Source organism: Panicum hallii, chromosome 9 (assembly GCF_002211085.1).
Source record: "Panicum hallii strain FIL2 chromosome 9, PHallii_v3.1, whole genome shotgun sequence".
Lineage (NCBI taxonomy): Eukaryota > Viridiplantae > Streptophyta > Magnoliopsida > Poales > Poaceae > Panicum > Panicum hallii.
The window spans coordinates 15449068-15468284 of record NC_038050.1 but is presented as its reverse complement, the minus strand read 5'-3'; the positions used below and the strand labels follow the sequence as shown (position 1 = coordinate 15468284).

Here is a 19217-nt window from a genome sequence, read left to right as displayed (position 1 = left end):
CCTGATGGTTTCTCTCCATGTAGTGCATCATGAGGACATGACTGCATTATTAGGATAGCAAACGTTTGCCCTGATCGGAATGCTGGGCTTCTGAGGAAAAGATCATTGTACACCTGGAGGCCAGCAGAAGCTCCTCTAGTCTTCTTCAGTACATCATCCGAATATTATTGTAAGGTTGACATGCATGCACATAAATCACATATGCTTCCACAACACATCTAGTATCCACATCACACAGTGCACTGAACCATGTAGTGAACCCAAGAATTATATATAGAGAGACATAAGAAGTTTTCATAGTATAATTCCAAGCCAAAAGATTGGTTTATTTATTCCTTAGCCCTTGCCAATTAGATAAAGCGGCAAGCTAGGTACAGCATTACATGTATACTGTCAAACAGGCTTTTAGTGTTACACACACTCAAATAAAGCTTTTTTCTGTAAACAGTGAGACAAACGCATCACTGATGATACATTTGTAGCTATATATGACTCTGTAGCTTCTGAAGCTGAGCTTAGTAGTGTCCACCACCAGAGCCATGCCCAGAGCCAGAGCCGGAACCATAGCCGGAGCCAGAGCCTTGCCCACCGCCACCACCGCCGCCACCACCACTGCCATAGCCTCCTCCATGAGCTCCACCCTGCCCATAGCCTTCACCTGATCCGTACCCGGAGCCGGAGCCATAACCCGACCCACCTTGACCACCACCGCCGCCACCACCATGTCCACCGCCACCGCCACCACCGCTAGCATCACCTCCGTAGCCGGAGCCGGAGCCATAGCCCTCGCCACCTCCATGACCATAGCCTGAACCACCACCTTGGCCACCACCACCTCCACCGCCTCCACCACTTCCATACCCACCGGCACCACCACTGCCAGACCCATAGCCAGAGCCTTGGCCAGACCCATGCCCAGAGCCGCCAGCACCACCGCCCTCACCACCACCGCCTCCACCACCACCACCATGTCCATACCCACCGGCGGCACCCCCGCTTCCACCGCCCTCGCCGTACCCTGACCCGGACCCATAGCCTGATCCCCCATAGCCACTACCTCCACCTCCACCGCTACCGCCTCCGCCTCCTCCTCCTCCTCCTCCAGGGCCATAACCCAGCTTGCGGGTTCCAGCAGCAGTGGCCACCATGCCTACGCTAAGGAGGACGAGGATGGCAAGCGCCAGACGCTTGGTCGCCATCTTGGCTGGTAGCTAGCTCCAGCTAGCTCAGTGCTAGTGTGGCTGGTTGTGTGGTGAGCGAAGTGAAGCCCGTGGTATTTATAGGGCGCGGCCGTGCATGTCCCGGCAACCCAGCGCGTCCCTGCATGGTCTAAAACAATCGGAGGCGCGCACGTAGAGTTTGGTTGGAGTCTCTGGAGGCGCAGGGTGTGTGTGAAACGAGGACCAGGAGAAGGGCACTAGTGCTTGCCACTTTGTTGACACTTGAGAGAGAGAGAGCGGTGCGGTGATGTTACCTGCTGATGGATCGAGCTCTTTCTCTTTATCGTCTTTATTTGCCTTTTTGTGAGATGGAATTATTTGGTTTGGTATTGCATTCTGTCCACACTTCATGGTCATCTGAGGTCATTTTCTTGAGCGAGACTTGGATTATTTTTGTTGCGCCATGGATCTCATCCAATCCGGTGGCAGCTGGAGTTAGGCATGGGTTAATTTATTAATTAGTTAACGTACATTGGTGCGCTTTACTGCATGTGATACATGTAATTATTCAGTGATTTGGTTGATAATTGATACACACGTTGTGCTAATCGTGTTCGGCGGTCCCATGGTGATTTCATCATCATCATCATCATCATCATCATCATCATCATCATCATCATCATCATCATCATCATCTATATCTAGGTGGAGTCCAGTCATCATGAATCTCTAGGTTCACCATTATAGCTACAAGAATTTTGGCTGTCGCTCCATGTTATTGACAAGTGCTGCAATGGAAGAAATTGGAACATATATCCATTATATTGAGATGCACACACAATCTGTATAAACATGCATGGTGATCGAAGGCTGATCGATGTATGCAAAGTTTTATCGAAGTTGTACGTACCACATCTCTGATGATCACGGTTGCCGTCGATCAATCAATGTCACGCAGCTGGCTGCATGCACTGCGATAAGGCATGCAAAGGGAAAGCCAAGCTCACATCAGTGCTAGCGCTATAATATAATAGACCTTTTTCCAAGATTCGTTTCTCTTCAAAAGTAACTTTTTGATTTTCGAAGGCTAAGACAAATTAGCCAAAGTTACTTTGAGGACGCATGACTTGTTCGTTTGTGCCGACTAGGGGGGAACGGTGTGCTACCATCCCTTGTCGCCGCGGGCACATGAATTGAAGGCCGTCCATCGAGACCAACAACTTGGACGCTATCTGCGCAAGTCAGTAGCGTTCTTCTCGAGAGAGACCGGACTCGTCGGTGAGTGCATGTGCTGTGCCAACAACCAACCTACAGTGACTTTGGAGAACAACAGGGCGTACAATATCTATGCTATACGCTGACTGAAGCCTTCGATTTTTTTCTACGGAATACAGTGTAGACGAAGACGCTTACATACCTATATACCTAGTAAATAAGGATGACCGAGCAGAGAAAGAAGATCGAATTAATACCCACGTTCAGTTCCTATCTTGTTCCCGACGCAAAAAGTTTGCTCCTTGTGTATAACTCATGGCTAGCTGTTTCAATCTTTAATTTTAAATTGCACGCATGTGTGTGTACGTAGTGTGCCTACGTGAATTTGCACTACCTCGTAGCAGTGAAAAAGGTAATTATATACTCTTAGGTTAATCCTTGCACTGTGAGCACATCTTTCTCGACATGAAGACTAGAAGAGATAGAGCGAGAGAGTTGGTGAAAAGTCACGCACGCGATCGAGGATTACCATTGCTCGAACCTTTTTCGCGGATTCAGTTGGCCATGATTGCAACAGATATCGGTGTCAATATATACAATCAAGATATCGCACCACCCGCCGGGAGTCAAATTGCTGCCTGGCTCAGTAGTGCCATCCGGCTAGCTAGTCTTCTGATACGTACTACACTGCGAGAGGGGGATGGACTCTTTGTTCTCTGCTCTTTGCCCTTTGCCTTTAGGCATGTGGCAGATTAAGAGCAAATGAAAACGTGTCGCGCTGTTAGGAGCACACTTGTTTTTCTCCCTCCCTGCAAGCACGACGCGTGTGTTGAAACGCTAGCTGCTCCGAGATTAGGTGCAGGAAGCCAGGAATCTAGCTCTCATTCAGAACCGACCGATCGAGATCTGAAGAAGCAGCATGCATGGATGCGTAGGAAGTTCAGATCGAACCGTCGATCCAGCACGGCAGCACGTACGTCTGTTGCTCGATCCTTGCAAGCCGGTGTCGGAATATTTGGGGTTGGTCCATTTATTTAAATGTAAATTAAGAATTAAAAGATCCACCAGTTAATGTTAAGAAGTTAAGAGGAGATTAATATCTTATGAGTAATTGAGGAGAGTAAAGGTTGGATTAAGAGGAAATTTGATGTCTGGTTAATGGTGCGCCTTAATGTACATTGTTGTGCCTAGATTTCTCTCCTATCACGTGTACTATCACCTGTATAAGGAGCCGGCCTCCTCTCGTTCCGAAGGTGGAACACTTCTGCCGAGGAGACATCTCCCTTTCTTCCTCCGTTTTCTGCTGCAACATCTCCATCACTAACGCTGCGCGCACAGCTCTGGCGAGAGCAAGCCTATGAAACCCTGCACGCTGAAGGTCCTGCACGAAATAGTAGGCAATCAGGTTTCAGGCCTCCAAAACTCTGCACGCTGAAGATCCTGCACAGGATAGCGAGCAATCAGGTTTTTGGGGAGCGTCTTTACACGATTGCTGGTTTCCTCCCCAATCGACTACTTCTCCGTCAAGCCGTAGAACTACTTCCTGAAGCTGTGCGACTGCTTCCTCAGCAAGTATAACTACTTGGTGCCTTGATCTGACTACTTCCTGAAGCTGTGCGACTACTTCTTCCTCAACAAGTACGACTACTCGGTGCCTCGATCGACTATTTTCTAAAGCTCGTAGGACTACTTCCTGAAGATCATTTGCACTGCATCGACTTAGTTTGACTACATCGAACAATACTGGGAACGGTGCAACTGATACCTCCGGCATAGGTCCGTCCTTGGGGTACTTTCTAAAGAATCTCTGGTTTACTCTTATGTTCATGTTATTTGATGGAATTAACATGAAAACACTAGTACAGAAAGGCTCACTAGTACCAGTTGGGAAACCTCTATTGTCCTGGTTTCCTAACCCGGACCACCAATCCGGGACTAAAGGCCCAGGCGTTTAGTCCTGGATCTGGCAACCAGGACTAAAGAAGCCCTCCAACCGGGACTAAAGAGACCCCCAGCCGCGGCGAGGCAGGAAACCCCTTTAGTCGCGTTGACGTTACCAACCGGGACTAAATGTTCTTTTTTATTATTTTTTCTGTGTTCCTTTCAATTTATTTTTTTGTTTTAGTTATATTTTCATATTCGAAATTACATAGTATTTTATAGTATTGCTATATGTTCCTAAACGCACGCTTATTCGAGCTGAATATGAAATCCACTAATATATATATATATATACACGTATACATGTATATACATACATATACATAACAAGTGGGATTCACCACTAAAGTGCAACAAAGTGAAACATGCATAGATATATACATACAAAGTGCAACAAAGTTTTATATGACATCTATGCTATATTTACTACTTCTATTAAGAATGTGTCCATCATAGTGAAATTCACCGTCTGGTTTGATGACTTGCTCATAAGTAATCCTGCCATGGCTTCTTGAATTGCCAAAACTTTTTCTTGTGGAAGGAGCTGATCCCGCATCCTATGGATCTATAAAAAAGTGAAAAATACTAATTATGATAATTTAAAATTAGTTGAAACACTACAAAATCCGCTTCCCAAGAAGTATATGTCTGTTATCGCCATAATCTGGACAGGCCAGAAGTGGGCCATGGAGCAAGATGGGCCTACAAGATAATTATAATAAGCTTGCGAATCGGACCTTGTGCGGATGATTGGGGCCAGAAAGGCCGTGTAAATATAGATGTAGGCTGTTAAGAGTCGTGTCGTGTTTGGTTAGGGTTAGTTAAGAAGGACGAGTCTACGGACTATAAATATGTACCATGAATAAATAAGAAGGAGGATGGATTCATCAACAACTTTCGGGGCATCGCCTCCCCTGTTCTAGGGTTTTCATCGAGTAAGTGCCATGCGGCTCCGATCCCGCTCTGCGTGATCGGGGTAGCATCACCCTTGCTCGTTCGTTTTATGTGTTGCTCGTTCTGAAGCCTCGTAGATGGCGAGTAGCACTAGTTATCTTAGCGTGCATAGAGTAACGTTATTTTATTCGTGTCCCAATCATGCTTTGTTCGTTGCTCATGTGTGCTTAGTAATCGTCGTGTCGAATCCTGGATGCGATGGTTACGTCTTGCTTCATCTTTATTAGTAGATCCAATCTGTTATGGCTAGTTTCTATTTATTAGAGACTTGGTTCAATATGTGCATGATTAGGCCTTGCAAACGAGTTGAAGGTTCCGGCAGTATGTTTAGTATCGGGTCGTGACTTGAATAGAGGTTGCTTCAGGAATCGGCTCTTCGGCTGGTTTTAGGATCTCTGTTTAGGTTGTTTGTTCCGATACTTTTGCGTATTTGTTAGGCTCAATCACGTGTAGGATGTTCCGATCGTGCAGTGAGGGCTTAGTTATTGTGGATTGGATTAGATCGATATTTATGAAACAAGATTTATTTCGTTGTCAAGCATATATATATTGCCCGTTCCAAAGATCCGATCCGGTATTGATGCAATCGGCTCTTCATAGCCGATACCGGGGAGGAAGTAATGAGCCGATCATGGCTCGGACTAACCTTTACATGTGTCTGTGTGTACAGGAATTTGATATATCACACCTTCCTGATCGGGTGCAGGGTCAGGTGGCACGCCTAGCGACTCCAAGCCAGGGTGTGCGCCGGATTACTGGGCCGTTGACCGAGGGACCAGGACCCACCAGCAGTCCGGAAGCCTCCCGGCTCCTCGTGTTGCCTGTCACTGCTCGCCGGCGGGTTTTGACTGACAACACATTCTGGCACGCCCAGTGGGACCATCTTCATCGACTTTGTCATCATCATCGCCACCATCTTCATCGACTTCGTCATCATCATCACCATCATCTTCATCGACTTCGTCATCTCCGTCGACTTCGTCAATCGCGGTCAGCGGAATGGCAAGAGACGATCCGATCACTTACGAGGAGCTCTCTGCTGAGCATAAGCAGAGATATGATGAAATCAAAACTCAATTTGAAGCCGATCTCATCGGCTCTTTTGAAAGGACTCGCAACCACGGTGTCAGGTGAAGAGGGTTTTCACCTGAAGGTGCTCTTGATGGAGTAGATTTGTCTATCCCATCTGAAGACCGTACCAGAGCTCTGCGGTAGGAAGTAAATTATGCGGTGGCTCACTCATTGCACCGACATTCTGAAAGTTTGGTCAATGCTTTCGAGCGTGTAGCTTTGCGTGTGGTTCAAGAAATTATGAAGTATCAGCATTCTCCGACTGGGCCTACCTTGGGGAGTCATAAAGGGGAATTGCCGTTCCAAACCAGACCTCCATTGCCTTATGCGCTCGCGGCTGCGGAGTCGCATGGTGCTCCAGCTTATGTGGTTTATAAAGTGGGAGGTGATCCCATGGATCACCAGTTCTTCAGCGAGCCACCCAAGGAGGTCCCACATGGCTATATGTGTGCATACATACCGGACAGTAATAACCCGGTACATTCTGCACAGAAAGCAATTGGAGGGGTTTCCGGAGCCGACGCAGACAAGCAAGCATGGTTCGCCACCTATGCTACCGGGCCGAGTCACGATAGTGCGCACTCGGCCCCTAGGTTACAAACAGCAGAGCAAATCAGCGCCATTCTGAGGGATCAGTTTGACATATTACCAAAGAGGAGGGCGACCGGCTATACTAAGCCGTATCCAAGTGATTATGATCTAATCCCACTGCCGCCCAAGTATCGGTTCCCTGAGTTTACCAAATTCAGTGGGGCAGAAGGTTCTAGTTCTATTGAACATGTGAGCCGATATTTGGCACAGTTGGGCATGATCTCCGTATCGGATCCGTTGCGAGTAAGGTTCTTCTCGCAATCGCTCACAGGACCAGCCTTCGGATGGTATACATCATTAGGTCCTGACTCTATATCCGTACCTGGAAGCAGCTCGAAGAACAATTCCATATTCAGTATCATTCAGAAACTGCAGAAGCAGGAATTGCCGATTTGGCACAGGTACGACAGAAGCGTGGAGAGACCATGGCAGAGTTCGTTCGACGCTTCAGGGAGATGAAGAACAGATGCTATTCAACACGGATTTCAGAGAAAGAAGCAGTTGAATTGGCATCATTGGGATTATTGAAGCTGATCAGAGATCTGGCTTTCCAATTGGAATTTACCTCTTTGGCACATCTAGTCCAGAAGCTGACAACGCATGAGCAGCGTCATCCTGAGCTGTACCAAGAAAAATTTAAGTGTCAAGTGGCGGTAGCTGATACAGAAGAAGCCGATGACTCCGGGGAAGAGCTAGAAGTATCAGTCGCAGAATGGGCTCGCGGCGCAAATCCTGTACCTTGCAAGTGGGTGAAGCAAACTGGGCCTGCAAAGGGGTTTGACTTTGATGTGGGTAAAGTCGAACAAATTTTTGACTTATTATTAAAAGAGAAACAGTTGAAGTTTCCAGAAGGATACAAGCCTCCCACGGCGCAGGAGTTGAAAGGAAGATCATATTGTAAATGGCATGACTCCTTTACCCACAGCAGAAGTGATTGCAAGGAGCTCCGTCGACAAATCCAATCGGCTATTGAGCAGGGCCGATTGATCTTAGGCCAGACCGCCGTGAAGGTTGACACTCAACCTTTCCCTGGTGTAAACATGGTGGAAAATTACGATCGGTCTGCAAGGCGACAGCTGAACTTCGCGCTCGGCATCAACATGGCAGGGGTGGCATCACGCCACCAGGTCAAGAACAAAGAGGCTGATCCCAGCGATCGGCCCCAAAAAGAAAAGAAAGAATATGTCACAGAAGAACAAGTAAGGTATGTGAGGAATCAACGGCCAGCTTCTTCTGATCTTCTCAGGAAATATGAATACCAGTACCAGCAGCGCCTTCAGCGGGAATCTGAGGAAGAAGAATACGAGCATCGCACTGGAAAGCACTTGAGGAAGCACGAAGATGCCCGCGATCATTGGCACTGCCCGTTTTTCAGGTATTGTTGGGATTCTGGTATGAGCCAGCTGCCTACTATCAGGGATTGCCCGGAGTGCGGACTTATGAAGCCAGATGCAAGGGGCTCAGTTTTCCGACGGTTAGGACCTGTTCCAACCCGGCAAGAGTGGGTTCGATCACCACGAAAGGAAGATGAAGAGGAAGATAGGTATCATCGTCCACGTTGGTGCCCTGATGGAATTAATCGTTCCTAGAAGCGTAGGGTTCAGCGGCTGCGTAGCTTGGAAGAAGCCGAGGCCAAATACATCGAGACATTAAGAAAAGCGCGACCGGATCTGGCAGAACAAGTCCATTATGTGCAGAAAAAGGAGGCACGCCTTTCCAGAAAGGAATGGCGGCCCAAGTCAACAGAAAGCCGATAAGAAGGTATCGGCTGATACACATATGGTTTTTGTACTTCCTGCAGAATTCCATGCTCGGACCCGCGAGGAGCCATCGGTAGCCCAGCTTGATTTAGGACCACGACCGGTGATATTCGAAAAGCCACAAGCCAAGAATTACAAGCACCTGAAGGCTTTATACCTTAAAGGGTATATTAATGGTCAGCCCGTTAACAAGATGCTGGTGGATACGGGAGCGGCAGTTAACATCATGCCATATTCAGTTCTGCGCCGTTTGGGGCGGTCCACCAGAGACCTGATCAAGACTAATGTCACGCTAAGTGATTTTAATGGGCAGACTTCAGAAGCTCAGGGCGTCCTCAGTGTAGATCTCACCATCGGAAACAAAACTGTCCCGACCTCGTTCTTCATCGTTAATAGCAAAAGTACCTATAATGTCTTACTTGGCAGGGACTGGATTCACACTAACTGTTGCATCCCTTCCACAATGCATCAGTTTTTGATCCAGTGGGATGGAGACGAGGTAGAAGTGGTTCAGGCAGATGACTCTATTGAAATTTCGCATGCTGCCATGAGCATCTGGGATGCGGAAGATAAAGAGCCGATTTTAGGGATGAGCTTAGAAGGGTGTGATCGCATCGAGGCTACAAAAAATGGAGTAAGGCTGGTCTTATCCACCGGCCTTACAGAATAAGGGAGGTGCATGAAACGAGATATTACAGCGTAGTTATGAAGGCCGATTCCTGCAATCGGCAACAAAAAAATTAAATTTTTGATGTCAAGTATTTTACATAGTCATTATGGGATGGCCAGCGCTGGCAGCCGGCCTTATTCCTTTTGTAAAAACTTGGAAAATAATGGGATGCGTGGAGCGGCCGATCTCAACGATCAGCCGGAATTCTTTTTACTATCTTCTTTTTCCATCTGCAGCATTGATCTAACGGAGGATGGGAAGTTAGGATATGGTTTCACATCGGCTGACGAACTTGAGGAAATAGATATTGGTCCTGGGGATAAGCCACGACCAACGTTCATAAGTAAGAAATTGCATCCATCCCTACGAGAGCCGATGATAACTTTGCTGAAGGGGTATGCTGATTGCTTCGCCTGGGATTATACAAAGATGCCTGGGCTGGATAGGAGTATAGTTGAGCATCGGCTCCCTCTTAAAAGTGGATTTCGACCGTTCCAACAGCGGGCACGCCAAATGAAAGCCGATGTCCTGGTTGAAGTGAAAAATGAAGTGGAGAAGATATTAGAAGCTGGATTTATCAGGACTTGCAGGTACGCCGAATGGATCTCCAGCGTTGTGCCCGTGCAGAAGAAGGATGGCCGATGGCGGGTGTGCGTAGATTTCAGGGATCTCAATAGGGCCACTCCGAAGGATGAATACCCAATACCTATTGCAGAGACTTTAATCAATGCGGCTGCCGGCCATAAAATTTTAAGTTTCATGGATGGTAATGCTAGTTACAATCAAATCTTCATGGCCCCTGAAGATATACACAAAACTGCATTCAGAGTACCCGGAGCGGTGGGCCTGTTCGAGTACGTGGTTATGACCTTCGGCTTGAAAAATGCTGGTGCTACGTATCAGCGTGCCATGAACCACATCTTCCATGATCTGATTAGCAATTTGGTGGAAATTTACATCGATGACATCGTGGTGAAGTCAGCATCGGTTGAGGGACATCTGGATGATTTACGGCAGGTTCTGGAACGAACTAGAAAGTTCGAGCTCAGGATGAACCCAAAAAAGTGCGCCTTTGGCGTGTCAGCCGGGCAGTTTTTGGATTTTCTGGTTCATGAAAGGGGAATCGAGATTGGCCTAAAAAGTCAGAAAGCTGTACGCACTATGATGCCACCCACTACCAAGAAGGAGCTCCAGCACCTTATTGGCAAGATTAACTTCGTTAGGAGGTTTATTTCTAATCTATCTGGGCGGATTGAACCCTTTATGGAGTTAGTGAAAATCAAAACCAATGAAGAATTCCGCTGGGGGGCGGAACAGCAACGGGGATTCGAAGAAATTAAAGAATATTTATCGAGACCGCCTGTGTTGGTGCCACCACAACAAGATAGGCCATTTTACATATATTTGTCAGTCGGCGACACCTCTATTGCTTCAGTGGTAGTACAATTATATGATGGCAAGGAGAGGGTGGTATTTTATCTCAGCAGAAGGATGTTGGACGCAGAAAGAAGGTATCCCGATATGGAGAAGCTCTGCCTTTGCTTATTTTTTACGTGCACCAAGCTTCGCCACATCCTGTTATCGGCTGAGGTAATCATTATTTGCAAATCGGATGTTATAAAGCATATGCTATCGGCTCCTGTATTGAAAGGCCGATTGGGAAAATGGATGTTTGCATTATCAGAGTTCGATATGTGATATCAACCCGCGAAAGCAGTCAAAGGGCAGGCGTTAGCGGATCTCATTGCTGAGAGGGTTAATACCAACATAGCGGCGCTCTCCGTATGAGCTTGGGCTATGTACTTCGACAGATCAGTTTGTGGAGACAGGTGTGGCATCGGCATCCTGCTGGAATCGCCTCGGGGGGGCAACGTATTCTTTCTCGATCAGATTACCTACTACTTGTACCAACAATCTTGTGGAATACGAAGCGGTGCATAAAGGTATGAAATTGCTTCTGGTGGCCAGAGCCAAAGCAGTAGAAGTCTTCGGGGACTCAAAATTGGTAATCTCCCAACTCACAGAAGAATACAAGTGTGAAAGTGAGTTACTATTTCCGTTGTGGGTGCAGTGCCAGGAACTAATAGCCCAGTTCAGGTATATAAATTTATATTGGATACCTAGAGCTCAGAATACAGAGGCCAATGATCTGGCACAACTGGCTTCAGGGTACAAAACCGATGGATCAAATCATCAGGTGTACCTACTGGACCAGGGAGATTGGAGAGCCGATATCTTCAATTACTTGAAGGATTCAGCTCGGGGGGCACCCAAGAGGATACGATACAAAGCCATGAGGTATGTCCTGATAGGGGATGACCTTGGAGGGGTTGCTGCTTAAATGCCTGGGGCCGGTCGAATCCAATCGGCTCCTGCATGAAGTCCACGAAGGAACATGTGGGACTCATCAGTCGGCTCATAAGATGAAGTGGCTAATTAGGCGATCAGGGTACTATTGGCCCACCATGCTGGAAGATTGTTTTAAGTATTATAAAGGGTGTCAAGCATGTCAGAGGTTCGGAAAGATCCAGATGGTACCAACGTCTGTGATGAACCCCATTATTAAACCATGGCCGTTCAGAGGCTGGGGCATGGACCTCACGGAACTCAGGCTTTGGTCGCTAGAAAAGATCAAGGAGAATAAGGCTAAAGTAGCCCGTGCATATAATAAGAAGGTTAAACCGAAGGAATTTCAAGTAGGAGACCTGGTCTGGGAAGCAGTTTTACCATTGGGAACTAAGGACGTGGCATATGGAAAGTGGTCCCCAAATTGGCATGGGCCGTACAGGGTTGACCAGGTCCTACCTGGGAATGCGTACATGCTTGAAGAATTGGATGGCGTCAAGTTTCCAGTGGCAGTCAATGGTCAACATCTTAAGAAATACTTCCCAAGTATATGGGCCAATGAGCAGTGAAGCTGATGGCACCCATTAGGCAATAAGCCGATACGACCAGTAAGCTTAAACACAAGCCGATGGCACCCATCAGGCAATAAGCCGATATGACTAGTAAGCTTAAACAAGGTGACGCGGGAGGTGTGCGCAAGGAAGTGAACCAACGAACTCGGTGACTCAAGTCCGTAAAGCCGATGGCATTTTGGCAAGACAAAAAAATGAAAAAATAGGCCGATGCGTGTGATCGGCCCATACATTAACAAGAGGCATTTCATAAGTCGTTAGGACAGCCGGTGTAAAACCATCGACTTTAGAAGTTTTTTAAGCAATTAAACACCATGGGTTACTAATAGCCGATGTATGACCATCGACTTCAGGGTCACGACATATAAATACAAAGTTCATCTTGGGCAGGTTTTCTGGAGGAAATCATTGATGGCAGCAATGGCGTCGAGACGGATGCGATCACCTTCAGTAATCACCGCTTCATCCTCTTCGTCCGCCCCCGGCACCACTTGTTTGCTCAGCCCGCTCAGCTCGGCCAAGTCCGCCTTCAGTTCGGTAGTCAAGACCGCTGCCTCCTGCTTGGAGCCCGCGATAAGATCCTTCTCTTCCTGAGTGCGCTGCTTGGTGGCCCGGACTTTAGTCTCGAGATCTTCTAGTTCTCTCTCCAGGAGATGAAGCTGCTGGGCGGAGGCAGATGTGTTAGTCTTGGCGTCGAGTGCAACTTTCTTCTTGTTGACCGACTGGCACCTCTCGGCGATGATAGTTCTCAGGAGCGATTGAGAGCGCCGAGTCTCAATCCTATGGCGAGCCTCTGCCACCTTTGCCCGGAAAGAAGAGAGGTACCCGGCCGGCAAAAGCTTGACCTGAAGGCTCACAGGGAGCTGGGAGTTGACCTCATCAAGGATTTGTTTCACTGTGCTGGAATCATGGATCAAGGCATCAATCGGACCCGATAGAAGATTCTTCATGTGGAAAAGTCGATTGGCAGTGCTAGTCGAGTCCGGGTGAAGGTCATCGGCTTCTAGTATGGCCGATCCGATTGATCCAGGATCGAACGCAAGGAGCTCTGAAAGATCAGGTTCTGGAGGAAAAGAGGGTGAGCAAGGCAGTGTGGGAGAAAGACTGAAGTAATTAAAAAGAATAAAGCATACCTGTCCCAAGAGAGGTGGCGATAGCCGATGAAGAAGCAGTCGGCTCCTGAGGGCGCGTCCCTTCCGAAGGTTGAACAATGACACTGGGAGAAGAGTCCGGAGGAGCCACTTCTCCAGAAGAGGGGGCAACAGCCAATGAGATAGCGGTCGGCTCTGCTAGATGTGTCTCTCGTGCAGGAAGGTCGGCAGTGGCTAAGGCGGTGGATGGTCCTTCCAAAGGGGGGCTGACAATTGACGCGGTCACGACCGGCTCCTGCGAACCTGGTGAAGCAGCCGGGATGTCAACCGATGCAGAGGGGCCCTCCAGGACAGTTGCATCAGGATCACGAAGAGTGATCAAAGCTCTAATGGGCACATCCACATCCTCCGGTACCTCCAAAGATAAGCCCTGCTGGCGTGGGGGTTCTTCCCCACTAGAGACATCCACGACGACAGGCTGCAGGAGGAAAGAGTGTAATTAAAGAAGACGGCCATGAACAGAAGGCCGATCATTTAAAAAAAAGGGTGGAAGGTGATGCAAACCTGGCTAGCGACTGGGACTGCTGGATTAGAGGAAGATGGCGCAACTTCCTTCCGGATCTTCTTGACGAGGACTTTCCTCATCCTAGCACGAGCTCGGGGGGCAACAGCTTCAGAAGATCGCTTCCGCTTGGGGGTCAGCTTGGCAGTGCTCGGCTGGATTTGCATTATGCTCTTCGAAGGAGGAGGTGCATTTTTGCCGAAGAGAACCACAGGGGCAATTGGCAAGAAACAAAAGGGTGACCCATCATCATTCATCGGCTCTGGACCATCTTCCTGCTGCAGAAACAAAGAATGAAATCAGAAAGGGTTCAATAAAGCCAAAAAAAGAAACGTTAGTCAAGCAGCAATACCTCTCCGTCAGGAATTTCGTATTCAGAGTGGATCTACTGCAGCATCGAACCCAGAGCTCTTCGGAAAACATGAGTTTTCCACATCGACCACCACCCCTCAAAATCAACAGCCGAAGAAGTGAAGGCAAGATTGGCAGGGACAGATAGGGGAAGCTCTGAAAAAAGACTGTAACACCTTTGGGTGGTTACAACATCAGGGAGATCCACTCTATTTGATGTCAGGAAGTGAAGAAGGAAATGAGGTGGTACTTGTCCAAGACCAAGTTGCCGGGCTGCTACAACCGGCTGGTAAAACTCATACCCTGGCTTTATGATCCGATTGGAAGTACTCATGCCAACCGGAAGAAGACAGGGCCGAACCATAATGGAGTACAGACGCCTGGTGTCAGCGTCATAGGCGAAATCGGCTAGCCGGAACATGGCTGGGTTCTCAAAGAGTTCAGAATCGATATATGGGAGAAAGTTTGGGCTGTCTAGGCCTCGGTAAAAGATCCTAAACCAACGTAAAGCGTCTGGAGGGTTCAATTTCCCATCGGGAAGACTGTACAAAGCCTGCCCGAAGCTAGTGCATCTAATCTGTCTCCCACTCAGGTCAGGGAAAGAATTGCCGATTAGAGAAGGGAAATTGGGGATGAAGCTTTGGAAGTAAAGATGAGCCCATAACTGGATGAACCACCACGGACCACCAGTTCTGAGTTTTTTCTGTGAAGTAAAACTTTTTCTTGTGGAAAGAGCTGATCCCGCATCCTATGGATCTATAAAAAAGTGAAAAATACTAATTATGATAATTTAAAATTAGTTGAAACACTGCAAAATGTTGTTTATTACTTACTTCCGCTTCCCAAGAAGTATATGTCTGTTATCGCCATAATCTGGATGGGCCAGAAGTGGGCCATGGAGCAAGATGGGCCTACAAGATAATTATAATAAGCTTGCGAATCGGACCTTGTGCGGATGATTGGGGCCAGAAAGGCCGTGTAAATATAGATGTAGGCTGTTAAGAGTCGTGTCGTGTTTGGTTAGGGTTAGTTAAGAAGGACGAGTCTACGGACTATAAATATGTACCATGAATAAACAAGAAGGAGGATGGATTCATCAACAACTCTCGGCGCATCGCCTCCCCTGTTCTAGGGTTTTCATCGAGTAAGTGCCATGCGGCTCCGATCCCGCTCTGCGTGATCGGGGTAGCATCACCCTTGCTCGTTCGTTTTATGTGTTGCTCGTTCTGAAGCCTCGTAGATGGCGAGTAGCACTAGTTATCTTAGCGTGCATAGAGTAACGTTATTTTATTCGTGTCCCAATCATGCTTTGTTCGTTGCTCATGTGTGCTTAGTAATCGTCGTGTCGAATCCTGGATGCGATGGTTACGTCTTGCTTCATCTTTATTAGTAGCTCCAATCTGTTATGGCTAGTTTCTATTTATTAGAGACTTGGTTCAATATGTGCATGATTAGGCCTTGCAAACGAGTTGAAGGTTCCGGCAATATGTTTGGTATCGGGTCGTGACTTGAATAGAGGTTGCTTCAGGAATCGACTCTTCGGCTGGTTTTAGGATCTCTATTTAGGTTGTTTGTTCCGATGCTTTTGCGTTTTCGTTAGGCTCAATCACGTGTAGGATGTTCCGATCATGCAGTGAGGGCTTAGTTATCGTGGATTGGATTAGATCGATATTTATGAAACAAGATTTATTTCGTTGTCAAGCATACATATATTGCCCGTTCCAAAGATCCAATCCGGTATTGATGCAACCGGCTCTTCATAGCCGATACCGGGGAGGAAGTAATGAGCCGATCACGGCTCGGACTAACCTTTACATGTGTCTGTGTGTACAGGAATTTGATATATCACACCTTCCTGATCGGGTGCAGGGTCAGGTGGCACGCCTAGCGACTCCAAGCCAGGGTGTGAGCCGGATTACTGGGCCGTTGACCGAGGGACCGGGACCCACCAGCAGTCCCGGAAGCCTCCCGGCTCCTCGTGTTGCCTGTCACTGCTCGCCGGCGGGTTTTGACTGACAACAATGTCTTGTTTGGACCTACAAGAATGTGAATATTCGCGCAAACATAGTATGCGCATAAATTATTGCCCTGTGCCTGCCTCAAACACTTTAAGATAAAAGAAGTCATCAGGTATCCATATGAATATTTAATAAAAACAAATGAAACGTGCAAAGCAGTATCTAGTACGTACCAAAAAGTCTGCCTTCAATCTAAGTTCCTACAAAAATTACGTGGTTCTTTTTCACTTAACTTTTTCCAAACCCTACGCATGACCGAGAACGAATAAATATATTTATCGCTAACCGCATGAAGGAATTCTCACAATTAGTAATTACCTTTTCAACAAGTCGGTCATGTCTTGGTAAAGTTTTGGCTTTTTCTTCAATGAGTCCATAACAATCACTAAGCGCATGTTAGAAATTATGTTAATTAGTATCTAGTGATTTCTGCAAGATTATACCGAGCTACATTTTGTTAGGGTTCGAAAATTTAATTATACAAAAGTAAAAGGGTTATATGGCAGAAAACACTCACTGAAAGTTCTAAGGAAACACTATATTCTGCTTGTAATGCTGAATGGACAAGAACTTGTATAAGTTATGAAATGTTTCTTGAGGGTTGTCCTTTAGAGTAATGCAATTCATAATCACTGGGTCGACGAAGCCCAAATGAAAGTAGTCATTCTTTCTGCAAGTTTGAATCTCCATTCTACATGATACAAAAGAAACAAGGAACCCATATATTGAGGAAATGTAATAAGATTCGCTAATTATGTAAATAAAAATTAAAGAACACCACTTACAGAAGCTAGGTGCTGACAAAACTGATGTCGAGGGCGTCTTGATGGTATAGTTTGTATAATTCTTCGAATTATAACCACATCACAGCGTCGCCACAAAAGTAATCTTCATCTTTAATCCTTACACCTAGCATGCAGTTGTTACGGCTAGACATGAGCATGTAGTAATCATGTAACCAGTGCATTTATGTTGGAAGCACATGCACGACTTCCGGGGGATCAAGGCTCTTGCGAAACTCATATTTCCATCTAGCAACTCTGGGGTGTGTTATAATTTTATCACGATCTGCAACCTGAGTCGCCAAGAGATGAGAGGTGCCCAAAAAAGCAATTATCCCTTATTGTTATGTTGGTAGTACGATGAGCGGTTGAATTGATTGCTTCTTTTGGGCTCCGAGCTGTGGAACATCAGACGACCCAACAGATTTCTTCTTCTTCTCGTATGAATTGGTAATTGAGCGGTCGTAGTCTGATGGTGGAATGAATTTCCTCCAATTTGCATCGGTCATTTTAAGAAAAAGGCTGAATCTGCCAGATTTATGGGTACCCTCTTCTCTGCCTTCTTTGGTTTGAAGTGCTCGTCAACCGCTTTCTTAGCTTCCTCACAGCATTTCTCATAAGTTTTCTCCCACAGTAGCTTAGCAGACTCCTTAGCTTTCTTCTTCATTTGCTCCTTCTTCTTCGGAGGCTCTTTAACTGATGATTGCTTCTTTGGCGGTTGCTTTTGCTTCTTTGCCGGTGGCGGAGGAGGTGAAGGAGGAGACCGCTGCCTAGGAGGATGTGACTGAGGAGAAGCCGGCTGCCCAGGAGATGAAGCAGGTGACCATGGACTCATGGTAGGTGCCCTTGAAGGAGAATGTTGTGCTACAGGTGGCGGAGAAGGTGGACTCATGCTGCGTGCCCTTGGAGGAGGTTGCAGAGATGCTGGCCTTGATGCCTGATCAGTTAGGCTTGAGGAGGATGTTGCGCTTCTCCCATAGGATCCAACCATGAATGGCCCGTGCTAGTGTCGTCTCCCCGTCACCTCCAGGAATGTCGAGCTCGAGTGCCTCATAATCCTGGCACACCTCCTCCACACCTACTTTAGCGTATCCAACAGGAATTGGTTATCCATGGTAGAGGTCTCCTGGTTGGGTTGGCACAACAGTAACATAGCCAATCGTGAAGATTATGCCCTTGTTTACTTTGCAGTGCACAAGGTGTCCGTTGAGTGATATCATCCATAGGATAGCGCTGCTAGCCGGTTTCAACTGCGTTATCGACAGGGAGCTCCGTAGAAGCGCAACTGCTTCTTCGCTGAGACACATTAGCTTCGTTGACATTAGGCACTGAAGCCGGTTGTGATTGCTGCTGCTGACTCATTGCTATGGCAACCTGTCATTTCACTTCATCCGCTATTTTGGCATCATTAGATAATAACTGTTCTTCGAGCCTTCTCAAGCGTGTTTGCTCCTCGTTCTTCCTTCTTTGTCGGCTTCTGTAAGTGTCGATGCACTGGCTGAACCCATATTTCCACGGAATCACACCTTTGCCTCGTGTTTGAATCGGATGTTCTGGACTCTCAAGGGCATAAGTTAGCTCATCTTTTTCTCTATCAGGCTGGAATATTCCCTAGGCAACTGCTTCTATGGCCTCCTGTAGTCTATGGCTGCTCACTGAATTCTTTCACCAAATATGCACTCGCCATTCTATGGGTTTAAGGTTCTGTCATGACCATAAAACCAGTTCCTTGAACATTCAAGCCAGTTGATGGTTGCAGGTGTGATACCTCTAGCAAGTAAATCTTGCTCCATCTTGTCCCATTTCGGAATTGCGACCTTGTAGCCAACTTGCCCTAGAGTGGGGTGATATTTTTTTCTTTGATGCATTTTCTTTATTCCTTTGCACCCACTGAAAACCAAGCTCCGAACACTTATATGCCACAAATGCATCCCAGCGGTCCTTCTATTTTTCAAGTGCTCCTGTAAATGTTGGCTTTTTCCCTTGCTTGATATAATCCTTAACCAGATTCTTCTTGAAGGTCTGAAATTGTGTGGCCATCTTCCTAAAGGTCCAGTCCTTAACTAATTCTTTAGACTCTTGTGGAAGTGTGAAATATATTCTTTAATTCATGCCAAAGCTGTTCCTTGTCTC

General features: G+C 47.0%; 1 protein-coding gene across 1 annotated transcript; it reads right to left on the bottom strand.

Annotated features, from left to right (window-relative positions):
- Window positions 1-291: 291 nt before the first annotated feature.
- LOC112874196 (glycine-rich cell wall structural protein 2-like) lies at window positions 292-1263 on the bottom strand. Its single transcript, XM_025937393.1, has one exon. It carries the CDS (start codon window positions 1197-1199, stop codon window positions 516-518), a length of 684 nt encoding a protein of 227 aa, XP_025793178.1. The 5' UTR covers window positions 1200-1263; the 3' UTR covers window positions 292-515.
- Window positions 1264-19217: the final 17954 nt, after the last annotated feature.